This window comes from Netta rufina (assembly GCF_964035555.1).
Source record: "Netta rufina genome assembly, chromosome: 4".
Classification (NCBI taxonomy): domain Eukaryota; kingdom Metazoa; phylum Chordata; class Aves; order Anseriformes; family Anatidae; genus Netta; species Netta rufina.
The window spans coordinates 21368592-21381793 of NC_140127.1; the positions used below are offsets into that span (position 1 = coordinate 21368592).

The 13202-nt window shown below is 37.3% G+C and overlaps 1 protein-coding gene across 4 annotated transcripts in view; it reads right to left on the reverse strand.

Moving 5' to 3' along the window:
• Window positions 1-13202, reverse strand: part of TENM3 (teneurin transmembrane protein 3) — a 430195-nt gene that overhangs the window by 56050 nt on the left and 360943 nt on the right. For all 4 annotated transcript variants that reach the window (XM_084286636.1, XM_084286635.1, XM_084286634.1 and 1 more), the window contains 4 exons: window positions 9797-9943; window positions 2720-2936; window positions 1556-1675; window positions 898-1159 (listed from right to left, as the gene is read on the reverse strand). In XM_084286636.1, coding sequence (XP_084142762.1) covers window positions 898-1159; window positions 1556-1675; window positions 2720-2936; window positions 9797-9943 — 746 coding nt within the window. The remainder of the gene's footprint in view (window positions 1-897; window positions 1160-1555; window positions 1676-2719; window positions 2937-9796; window positions 9944-13202) is intronic.

Below are 13202 nucleotides of genomic sequence, written 5' to 3' on the forward strand. Positions count from 1 at the left end.
AAATTTTTTGAATTCTATATTTCCCTTGAAGATGTAAGGATATTTCTTAGTGAACGTGAAAAATCATGCCCTGTGTAATTATGACATTGTGAGGGTGGGAGAGAGAGGAAGAGAGAAAAAGAGGAAGGAGAAAGAGTGCTGTTTCAGTAGGAAAAGTTTTATCAGAAATCAATAATGAAATAAATTTTATCAGAAATCAATAATGACATAAATACTACTTGAAACACAACTCTACTTTAAGAGCTGAGGAAGACTACATTAATGATCAGTTATCTGAGATAACACAACCTATGATAGAGAAAAATACATTCCAGTCGCAGCTCTTTCAGCTGCAAACAAGCTTTTGATATTAAGTTTTACTTTGGACATCACAAGCTCTGAGGATGTACATTAGCACACACGCTCATTGCCTTGTAAGCCTGTCCTCAGCATCAAAAACAGAGATTTTTTCAGTATGAAAAGAAATAGGAGTGTTATGCTCTCTATTAAAAATAAATTGATAAATTGAACTGCATGACTCTTTTTGACACAGTGGAAAAACACTTTTCATTTTCTGTTTTGAAGTACATTTCTAACAAGAGGGCAGTCTAAGAAGTTTGATGTACTACAGTGTGTCCCTTTTGATGGGGCAGTGCCTGATTGATGAAGACATTCTGTCCTTTTAATGATGCAAACAAATACAAAACAAGACACTAGCGTGCACCAAGTTTTCTTAGATTTTTAAAAAATGAAATTAAAAAAAAAATCACATTGAATAAACAAATCGGTCTAAAAATAACCACATTGCAAATTCTTATCAGGATTATTTATTTAAAAACTATTAATTTACAGTCTTTTCACTATAGTTACTTAATTCTAGCCTAAGATAAAATACTACTTGTTTGTAATACACTTTACCTGTGTCTCTGGGATGATAGGACTATCTTCAGGAGAAATTCTAAAGAAGGTAGATAAAGGTGATGACACGATAATGGGGTTTGGCCTTACGAATCCACTCAGGTCACAACTAGGAATGTCGTTCTCTTCCTTTTTCATGACCAGGGTATCCATGACATAAAAGACATTCCAGGGAATCCACACTGTGTGATACTGTGTCAGGAACGGCGATCGCTCAAACACCAGTGTGAGAGAGGCACCACCATTCGCTACCAAGTCAAACCTAGAAAAAAAATAGTGGCAGCTGTTGAGCAAATTCCCACAGCCATCCACAGCCTCCATTTTACTGACTGATTCTTCATCCTACTGTACTGATCTGAAGAAAGAATAGCTCTACTGGGAACAATGGAGAAATCAATTAAATTACATTACATAATACTGCACTAAGAGAATGGAGAATTTCGGATGCTGCATTTAAATTCAACAAGGCCTTCTACTTCCAAAGTACATATATGGTATGTTTATATTTATTTGAAGAATGTACAAAGTGCAGCGTTGCTTAACCACTTTTTCAGGTCTGTTGTTTCTGTTATTTAATTACTAGTTTATTTTTACAAGCAGCTCTTTATTTATTTATTTACTGTCTTGATGTCTTAGAAGTGCTTCAAAGTGTACTCACATTCCATCTTGGCGAGTGATTGTATATCCATAGTCTGGGTAGTGTAAAAAGGAGACATTGACCCCAATGAGTGGAGTTCCATCAGCAGTTAATACTTGGCCTCTTATGACAGATGCAAGGCTGTGAAAAAAATATCAAATTACAAATCTATTTTATTTTTTTAGTTCTCTTTTGAATGAACAATAGCTAGCACAGCAAACAAACATACATCTCGACATGGTATCAACTCTAATTAACAAAATCACTCCTGAGCCTTCAACTCATCTACAAATTCACATAAATGACATTGTATAAACACATACCTCAACATCTACAGATTATCAGTTAGTTTTAATTTGGTTGAGTTTACTTTGGTTCATTTTGTATGAACTCTGTACTGAGTTACTAAGCCCAGTAATACACTGAAGAATTTTAAGAACTTATAATTTCTAGATGTTCTGTAAGTCATACTTCTGGCAGGTTCTTAAAGAAAAATGTACTTTTCAATTAGTATCAAAGCAATCTGTAAAACTGCAGGGACTACAAAGTACAAAATTTAAAAGAGCAATAAGGAACATTTGTGCAACAACTTTTAATCAACTGCTGTGCCCAAACACATTAATGCTGTTAAATTACTGCAAACGCCGTGGTTCTAGTGTAAATCATCTTCTTTCACTCAGTGAGATCCGAGACACCTGCTTCCTGTTACTGGTTTATTTTCAGGTCATTACTGCTTCGCAGAGCACCAGTCAAATAGTTTATGCAATTATACTGTCGTGCACTTAACAGTTCTATTACATTAATTCATAATTTATATTATTTAGTGAGCTCAGTTTAAAAAGTGTAGCTTTGCTTTTCCTTCTGAAGTGTTTTCATTGCTTTGATATATTTCCAACTGTGCTAGCCCAAATCAACTGGTTAAATAAAGATTTATTTAATCATTAATAAAGTGCCCTATTAGAATACAGGTACTATGTACGGCAAACACCTGCTGCAACCTAGTGGCACTGGCAATTTGAATTTTTTAGGAAATGAGATAAAATAAGCAATCTGATATACTAAGAGAAAATGTCTTTCTGAAAGTCCACTCAATTAAATCTGCAATCACAGTGGATCTTCTAGCATGCACCTCACACGCTTTTCAATTGCTTTTGTATTCATGAGTAAAGGATGAGTCATGCTCACCTCTTATTAAAAGGACTTTCCCCAGGTATGACATGAGTGCTGTCTGCTCCGGTAAGAAAACTGATCCGGTCATAAAATGCTTTGGCAGCTTGCTGAGATGGCGACTGTTGGCTTTGGCTGATGATATCTTGGGGATCAGGTAGCCCACGACAATAAGGCTGATTTTGGCAAGAACTCTGCAAACAGCAGTCAGGATCCATACAGTCAACCAGCCCATCTGTTGGCAGAAATTCACACAAATGAACAAACTCTTCCTCCTGCCCTTTTGTATGTGAATGAGTCAGCAAGCAGAGAGATTAAAAAAATTACATAGTATGAAAGAGTATTAATAATTAAGATTTTAATGAATTCACTTTAAATTAAAGAAAAGTTAGTTTGTTTCCACTGAGTTCTTAAACTCCCATGGAAATCCTAGCAAGCTAAATGCACTCAGGATCTTGCATAAATTAAATGTCTTTATTCGATACTTTTCTATAAACATGTGGAACAAACCAGAAAATGAAGGGAACTCAGGCTCTGCACACACTGCTAACTTATAAATATTAAGCATTTTAGGTGGGTCTCAGTAGCTTTTATCTGAGGTTATTTGGCTTGCTAGAGAAAAGAAACAAGTAACTCCCACTCTGCTGTTTTCCTGAACTTTTTAGCATATCTATGCTGTGAGTAGCTTTAAATATTTCACAACATTTATCAAGGTGAATTCCTTTATGCTTTGGCAGAAAGGTTTTGTTGCTAGTGGCAAAGGCAATTTCCACAACTGTTTTGCATGAAAATGTATATGAGAACAAAATCTGTACTTAACATTTAGATTTTATTTTGAATAAAATGATGAGGAATACTGGCCACTATAAAAAGATTTAAACACATGGGTGCTTTTATGCTTATGTGCTGAAATATTCACATATAATGAGCATTAGATCTGTCACATCACTGGAAATCTAATTTGGTGAAAGATTAAAATCAAGATCAAATTGATAACTACTAATTTGTTGTAAGTAAAGTCGTAAGGAAAATGAGCCTGGAAATGTCAGCTACAGAAAATTTCCAGATGAATGTAATATGGTATCACATTGCTGATAATTGTTTCCCCAAAAGAACAGCAAGACTGAAATAGCTCAAACATTTTATTATTCCATTTATATTAGAGAGGGAGCCTGCTTGCTGCACTAAAATGAAAAATACACCAATGCAGCACTCTGAGGAAGCCCGTGACTGCTTCTCTCACAAAAGAATCTAGCTTTATAGTAAAACTTTCTGCAGGGAAAATTATCATCCATTTTTGTTCAATCATACGTTGAAAGAGTGTAAGTAAACAGAGATCTTCTAAAGGTATTCCTCTAAGAACTGCCGTGCTGTGTGGATTGGTGGGAAGACTGGCAGAACATCGAGGGGCTGGGATTTCTATTCTTTTTGCACATTTAAAATTCTTATTTAACTCAGCTGACATTGAAGTCAGTTTGAGAAAAATAAAAGGGATGAAAAAGTCCCTGTTAAGTATATCAAAGTTTAAACTTTTTTAAGAGAAAAGTAGTATCATTGATTTTTCTTTGGGATGAGTGGTTGATACACCTGGGAGTTGTGTTGCCATCCAGAGGGACCTTCCCGGGCTGGAGAAGTGGGCTGACAGGAGCCTCATGAAGTCTGACAAAGAGAAGTACAAAGCCCTGCACATGGGACAGAACAATCCCAGGCACCAGTACATGCTGGCGGAAAACAAGATGGAATGCAGCTTTGTGAAGACCTCGGGAGCCCTGGTGGACACCAAGTTGAACATGAGCCAGCAGTGCACCCCATCAGCACCAAGGTGCTGATGACATACTGGGCTGTGTCAGAAAGAGGCCACACCTGGAGAGTTGGGTTCAGTTCAGGCTCTCCAGTACATGAGAGAAATGGACGTGAGACATGGACATGCTACAGCAAAGGGCCACGAAGATGATTAAGGGACCAGAACACCTTTCCTAAGAGGAAAGGCTGAGAGAGCTGGGACTCTTCAACCTGGAGAGGAGAAGGCTTGAGAGGGATCTCATCAATGCATGAAATCCTCATGGGAGGGTGCAAAGAAGATGGAGCTCTTTTCAGTGGTGCCCAGCAAAAAGACCACAGGCAACGGGCACAGGCTGGAATACAGGAAATTCTGTTTAAACATCAGAAAACTTTTTACCGTGAACCATCAGACACTGCAACAGGTTGCCCAGGGAGGCTGTGCAGTCTGCATCCTGGGAGATGAACCCAACTGGACAGAGCCCTGAGTGACCGGCCCTGGCTGACCCTGCTTTGAGCAGCGAGACCAGATGATATCCAGAGGCCCTTCCAGCCTCAAATGATCTGTGCTTCTTGTGATTTTCTGGTCTCACTCTTGTACAATGTGAAACCCCTTTCCAGCTAAAGCACCGAGATCCCTTCTGGTTTTAGCTCTAGAAGCCTGGATCAGTGTCAAAGCTGGGGGTACTGATGGTTAAAAGCATAGTTTGGGTTTTTTATATCTCTGTATGGTCTCCCAGGCAATATCTCATGCAGTTGCCAAAGAAGTGCTCAAATTTAGTCATTCATCTTTGTTAGTTTATAAAAAGCAAATGTACATCTGGAGTACAGTCTGCAGGTCATAAAACTGCATGAGATTGACACCTTCTGAACTAATCAGCTGGAAATGCATTTTTACAAGCCTCTCTGCTAACATCAATCAGAGAAAGAATCTCATTTTCACCAGCCAAAATATAGGGATACGCTGTTTGTTATTTTTCTGTGGAGTTTATCAGCAACTTGCCCAGGCGAGTGACGGATGGTTATGAATCTGGCTCCTTATAACCCGAGCAAACATTTTTCATTCTTTCTCTGTACATATGTGGCTAGAGCTATCTAGTACCACTAAGTTGCCTACTCTATTGCACTGTGTGAAGCAGAGTAAAATTTCCTTTCTGAAATAGCTCTGCAAAATATCGATGAATGCTGTTTAGCCTGAAAAATATAAGACTTAGCTTAACATGAGCTTATCAGTTATATCACTCAAATGCAATAGGAAAATTATAAAGAAAATAGAAATTCTTTTAGCCAGTTGGACAATCATTATCAGTCTCAGAAGGCTATTTTGTACCTTTTTTTTGTTTTAGGTGTAAGTGGTGCTTCTATACACAGCAGACATAATGACCACATTATTGTTTTCTTCCTCAAAAGCTAAGGTATAGGTGTAAAAATCTCAGTTAATGTTACTTTTCCTTTTGTACCAAAATGGACAGAATTGCAATGGAAGTGACAAAATTGCTTTTTTTGTAGAGACTAATAAAAAAAAACAAACAAAATAATGGAGGAATCAAGACATGATTCCTGTGTTTCTGATGTTTACAAAATAAGATGTATCAGCGGGCATGTCTACTTTTGAATGGAATTTGAGGTGTATGTGTAGAACTCCTGGAAGACAACATGTGGGACAAAATAACTCTGGGGCACAAGTTCTGCTAGCACCAGGGGTAGATCATGGCCAAGGACCTATATAAATCACATTCTTGGTAAGTAAGTCAACTGTGTAGTTAGGCAGCAAAGAATCTCCACAATGTGAAATTCAGTGCCTGCAAAGGAATAGCCCAATTTTGGAGCTGTGATGCTGGCCATCCCACCGTGATGGTTTCAGTGCCAGTGGCACATGAAGGGAAGAGGCTGCAATGGTCGGAAAACTGTATTAACAAAACTCTGTTATCCTCATGTAGCTCAGTTTTACAATGGGGTGTAACAAATTGACTCAATTATAGACAGCAAAAATGGTTGCATGTAGAAGCAGCTGGTCAGAAAACCCACAAAAGCAGAAATTGCTTCATTTATTCCTAAGCAGCACACAAGTATCTTGTTCAATGTTACTACTGCAGTATCTCTGTACACATACCTATCGCATACTCAAATTAGTCTGCGTTTGTACTACCCTGCGACAATGACTACCCTAAGCCAGCCATCCTAGCCTATGCAAGTAACTACAAAAGCACAGTAGTGTAGTGCTAAGTAGGCTTTGCTTTATAATAGTATTAATTTTAATTTTACTAATAAAAGAACGTTAATAATCCTTTCAATTCTGCTGGTGGAAACCTTTAACTGCTCTTAATAATTGGATAGGAGCTTTTAAAAAGCAAGCCTAACAAAGGAAATCTGTTCAGTAAAGACCCACCTAAACTAAAAAGTCAACAGCTTATTCTTCCTACAGTGATGACAAAACATGGCCCACTTTGTCAAAGTATAATAGGGATGCATTTTTTGCCAAGTAAGGAAATTAGGCTTCTTCCACCCACAGACAACTCTGACTTCTCCTCTCCCCACAAAAGTCATTAAGAGCTTAATTCAGCCTAAGGTCTGCTTGTTGAAAACACATTCCTTGGGGATTGCTAAAATGGAAAGAAAATCCTGTAACAGACTACCCAAATCAAACACATGAAAAGATAAAGCAACTGTGATCCTTAAAGGGAAAGGAAAGGATTTGCAGGACTCTCAAAAATCTGTATTAAAAGGAAGATGAGTAATCATCCCATCATATGTCAGTAATATCTAGATGGGTGCTTTGATGCCATTAATGCTTCTCATGAAGAATTTTCCCATTGAGGTTGTTGTGATGCTCATGTTCAGGGGATTTGAACAATCAGTCCAAGAAAGAGTTAAGAATCAGAGGAGCAGCAGACACTGTTATTAATGAATTATATTCATATTAATATATTACATATATTTTATCAAGTGTATGATGAAACATTAACATTAACCACAGTATTTCAATTAGCTAACAACTAAGATAACTCCAATTATATTACCACTGAGCCTAGTGCGATGTAAATCAAGGTACCTGTAGTCATCAGTATAAATTCAGCAGAAGTGCTCAGATAACCTAACGTTGCAGAGTAAACAAATACAATAGAGGCATCCGCGTGCCATCACCTGCAGCTGTCTGGAATCTGAATGGCTTGCTTGAGAGATCAGGGAGCTGATTGCACATATTCTTGGAAAGGGAAGAAACAGTGCTTCTCTTTCTGGGTGGGTTTCTGGTAAAAAGGACTTTCCCAGTTTTGTTTGGTATGCTTCCAACTTTTAATTTAATTTGTTATATTCTAACACGATTCCTCAGCCACTAATCAAGATTAGAAGTGAATATGCTCCTTATTGAAGCATGCACATTAAAAATAAGGTCCACTGAAAGAGAAATGTCAGTGACAAAGAGCGTTATATGCTCTCATGGCAAAAAAACTGTTTAGCCAATCCCCTCCTCATACATAGCTGCATAATGTCTGTAAAGGGAGTAATGAAAAAAATAAAGAGAAAACAAGCAACACGAATTAGAGTATTATTAGACTATTAGAGTATTATTTTTGCAATATTGTTCTTTCTTTTTGAACTTTAAGTCATCCTGTTAGATCATTCCGCTACAATTCCCCATCCTGTTTCCCCTTTTCCTCACAAACACCTACTATTGTTTTCAGTCTGAAGGAGCATCTCCTTTTGTCTTGTTCTGTTTACGTGCATTCCTGTTCACCTTGCTCCTCTTCCTCCTACTGCTCTGTTATCTGCTGTTGACTCTCCCGCTCACTTTCTGATACATAATGCCATTCTATTCTCCTTAACGCTTACAGTACCTGTTTTAGTCTGACCCTGGACTTTCAACTTTTTCCCTTTTTTTCCTGCCATCTATCTTTCTTCCTCCAGATTATGTTCTAACCTAGTTTTTCTTCCTCCTTGCTTTGTCTCTTTTCATGCTTGAAGGTTTCTCTTTCTTCCTTATGTTCATAATCTCCCAGCCCACATGAACTTTATTCTTCGAACAGCACATCTCTGCATGGAAATGCTATGGATAAATCAGTCTTCTTGGTCCCTTCATACATGCAGAAATTCAGCTTCACACTAGCTCCCTGTATGCCAGATTGCATCATATTCTTCAGGATCCTAAGTTCACTTAAAATGTAAAATATTTAACAGAGAAGTGTAGTAAATCCAATGATATGTAAAGCAGTAAATAGCAGTACTCTTTTGATCATATAACTTCTTTTTTTCCTCGGGAAGTAAATGCTACTGTTGTTTATGTTTGTGATTTCTAAAATCCCAACCGCAATTGGGAGACGAGAGCAAACAGCCAACCAACAATGGCAATGGAATATGCAGACTTAAGCTGCAAAACAAAGTCAGCCATAGATGATATTAGCAACCAGAGTCCCTAATGGAGTTTGTTATCTCTGTTCCAGATCTGAATGTGTTAAAAAAAAAAATAAAAAAAAAGAGTTGATGAGAGAGGAGGATGGAAGAAAGAACAAAATTATTATGCTGACCTACTATATGACTGCGTTCACATTTAGTCTTGTTTTTGTGTGTGACTCTGGAGTCATGCCAAAGTCATAGCCCCTCTCCCTTCCCTACCCTACACCGATGATTGCAGATTGATTCCTTAAGTCAGCAGTCCTGCCTGCATCTTACTGCAGATTGTTACCTGTCACCTGAGTGACAGACTGCAGAGAAGCAAGCAAAAAAAAAAAAAAAAAAAAAAAAAAAAAAAAGAGAGAAAAGGAAAAGACTTCTGGGAGTGTCCTGTCAATTATCTGAGTATTCACAGGCTATCTTTGTAGACTGGGCAAGCAATTGTTTCCAGCAATAGCATCATAGGTCAAAATGTAAAGGCCCTCTTTGGCCTTTCCTCTTGGGATAATTTCCTTGTGAGGTCACTGCAAACATGAACTCCTTCCTTTTTATTTCTTCCCTAGTACAGTTCACTAAGTTGAGATGATGCTTTATTCCACTACAAAAGAACACCGCAGGAAAACTAAGGTGACACCCGTCATTTTCTAAGTACCTATCTCACCTGTCATAAGCATCTTGTGAGGCTTTGCTGATATGCCGTATGAAAGCAGTGCATACCTCAGTGTTTTCTTACAGAGCTAGTAAAATGTGAGCACATAGCAGCATTTTATCACCTGCCTGTAAAACCTCTGGTTCTCAGCACACCCTCCCCAGCGTTACAGATCCAGCTGGCGTACCCCCTGCTGGCAGGGGGTTGGAGTTAGATGCTCTCTAAGGCCCCTTCCAACCCGAGCCATTCCATGATTCTACGACTCTATGACACCTTACCTCCTTCGTTGTCCTTACTGTCAGTGCACAGAGTTTCCATGGCTACGTCACAGCCCGCTCCCCTCCATCCTGGCTGGCAGACGCAGTGCCAGCCGTTCTGGTCCAGCGTGCACCTTCCGTTGCTGTTGCACAAGCCGGGGCAGCCCTCTGTTGAAACAGACAAAGAACACCACAGGTGATTTAAATATTGCAATTATTTCGGTCAAATAAAAGATACAAACAAGGGACACTTACTGGGAACAGGCCTTTATAACAGCACAACTACTGTAATTGCACATGGAGTGGAACAGCAACATTACCTGGGGAATGTAATTCTTAACAAAGTGGCATCTTTGATTGGCCTGACACTTGAGACACCACTTACCTGTACAGGCAGGAAATAAATGCATCAATCCTCCAAATACCTGCAGGCCAGACAAAATTAAGTTTGATTTTCAATTTTTTTTTTTTTTGGCAGGGTAACAAGAGATGAGTGCATAGTGCAAACACAGCTGTATAAAATAATACATTTTTCTGTGCTGGTATTGTCATTTGCTCTATGCAGTATTGGTTACTTACTGGCAAAAATGTTTAAACTCCCTGTTACTATGAACAAATCCCTCCAAATTATGAAGTAGGAAAACGGGATGTTTTTAGGCACATAATAAAAGAGAACATTAACTTTATCTGGTCTCAGAGTTGCCGTATATTCATGTGAAATTACAGTGCGTTAAAAACTGCACAAAGTATAGGCTGGTTTTAATGACTATACTTTATGCCAGAAGTACATTCCTTTTCACAGAATAAGCAAAGCCCAGGAAATAGTGAAGCAGCTTAGCATCTATTCTAACAGACATTAGGATTCAGGCTGCATACGGATGGGACAGGACCAACAGGATTTCCAACTAAATGTAGTAGCTGTGCGTATTTGATTACTTAGGACGGACAAAATGAAATACCATAAGGACCACAATAAAACATTGATAGACTGAACAAAAACACGGTAGTGACGTGCTTCAAGACAGATAGCAGAGAGTGATTTTTTGTGACAATCTCCCTAAGGCTTTTGTGCTGTTACCTTTATATCCTATCTTGTCTGCTTTTATGGCCAAGGAGGGAAAATTTGGGAAACAATTAAAATAATTTAATATATCCAAAATCTATAATTGTTTTCAGTCTAACATTACATTAAAAAAAAGAAAAAAGAAAACAGTAGCTGTCACTTCCTAGTGATGAAATCTGGCATGCAGCCAACATGATCTGTATGAGGATGACAACACTATAAATATGTAGATTTTGGTGTTCCTTATCTATGACTATGATAAGACACTGACAGAAGCAAGTACAGATATGGCACTAAGTATCTTATGAGAAAGTGGCTATAAATCAGATATTTTTGGACACAATTTTCTGCAGAATTTTATCAAAAGAAAGCTAAGTGGCTAAATACTTCACTTGCTAGAACTACTGTTGTTATGAACTAGTCTACTGACTTGTTCTGGTTAAACTTAGTTGAGCTCAGAACAGTATTTCAGAAGAAATAGCTTATTTTTTCTTCTAAAGAATTTTGAATTTACTGACTCCTTTCAACCTCAGAGTTTCAAATTGCAAACACTCGGAAAAAGTTATGAAGAGTGTTCAACTCTTGTCAAACTACTCTTAGAAGGCAGAAAATGAGAAGAGCCTCTTATGAGGATGTATGGCGATGCTACAGTTATGGTTACGTGTTACCAAGCTAGGCTGAAATTAGTCTTGCTACGCTTATTCTTTCAGACTGTAGCTGCTAGTAGTATTTGTTGATGTACAGAGAGCTATTTTTTCCTTAATGTTTCTTCTGTTTAATTTATGGAAGACTTACATATTTAACTGCCCTACTGACAGAGCATTTTAGGAGTCAACTGGGTACACTCAAGACTTATTGTGTGAAAGCCTGGATATTGCCATGAATATTGCCATATTTTAATGAGAAAAAAACAACAAAACACAAATAAGGAATAAAAAAGATACTCAGGGAAAGAGGGGTAGGAATAGTTTAAACATTTTTTAAAATAAATTTTTCACCATAACTGAAGATAAAAACCCTTTGCTGTTTCATGTTAGGCATTTGCATCCTTTAATCTTTTGATTGAAAAGGCTGCATACGAGCTTTTTCTAGTGTCATACAAAATACAAATAATAATTTTCTATAGATTTTCTACATTCAGATAAACCGAAGCTTAAAATCCTGCATTATTCTACTGATCTATCCACATGTAAACACACATCTATAATTAATCTGTTCTTTGGAACTAATGACACTTGTTTTATGACAAGAGTTTTGCTTTGCTTTGTGTCCTAAATATTTACTTTCATAGGTAGAGATCTAATGACAAAACTCACAAAGAAACAAACCAAACAGCAAATGAATACTATCTTCAGTTTTTGGTTCAAACAAAATCTAATGCACGTATACAGTTTGTACAAAAAGGTATAATAACTGATAAAATGTCATGATAATAACATAAACAAGGTTTCGTTTTTAATTTGAGATGAGTTGAAAGTAATATGAATTAAATCTATAATCCATGAAATGTGTGTGAGAGAAGATTCTTTTGCCAATCTGGTACGTTTGTCACTATATATTCAGATATTAAAATATACATGTAGGTATAGGCATGTCATCAAAGAGCAAATATACAGTACCTTTCACTATCTTATCCAAATAGTGAGCTTGAGAATTAAAAAGAAAGAAAGAAAAAAAAAAACAGACAGACATTTCAGAAGTGTCACATAAAACAGGAATTGTTCAGAATTCACATGCAAATCAAGCAGGTGCTCCTGACATGAGAGGTCTTACATCACAGAATGAAAATGTATTTCACAGCCTTTAAAAATGCAAGAAATTCTCTTTTCAGCAAACATACTCATGACTCAATGAAATAGTATTTTAAAAAGGAGGTCTGCAGAGGAAAGATGCCACATTTCTAAGCCTAGGTCTTTCTTTTTTCTTCCCACTTCTCTTTACATGCTTTGATTTTTACGTATAACAAAAATATAATCAAAGCTAGTTAAAAAATCCAATTTTCAACACAACCTAAGAGTAATTACTTAGCTTTTGAGCTTAAAACACTGACCATACTGGAAGATCTTTAATTTGCAGGTCACGTATAGCTCTGACAGCATAACCAGCATACTATCTTAACTCTGATTGCATTAACAGTATTTTTAAGAGGAATAATTTCCTTCTGCTTCAATTCAACCAGTTATTCTTCTGAGCACACACACCGATTATGTAAATAAGTTAAGACCATATATGTAGGGTTGAAGAGGGCATAGTGGGGTTAGCAGCATGGTGATCCACTTCATTTGGAAAAACAGGTGACAGTTAAACTCAGGCTTTAGATGTATAAAAATAAATAACAGTATATCCAAGAGAAGCAAGACTTAT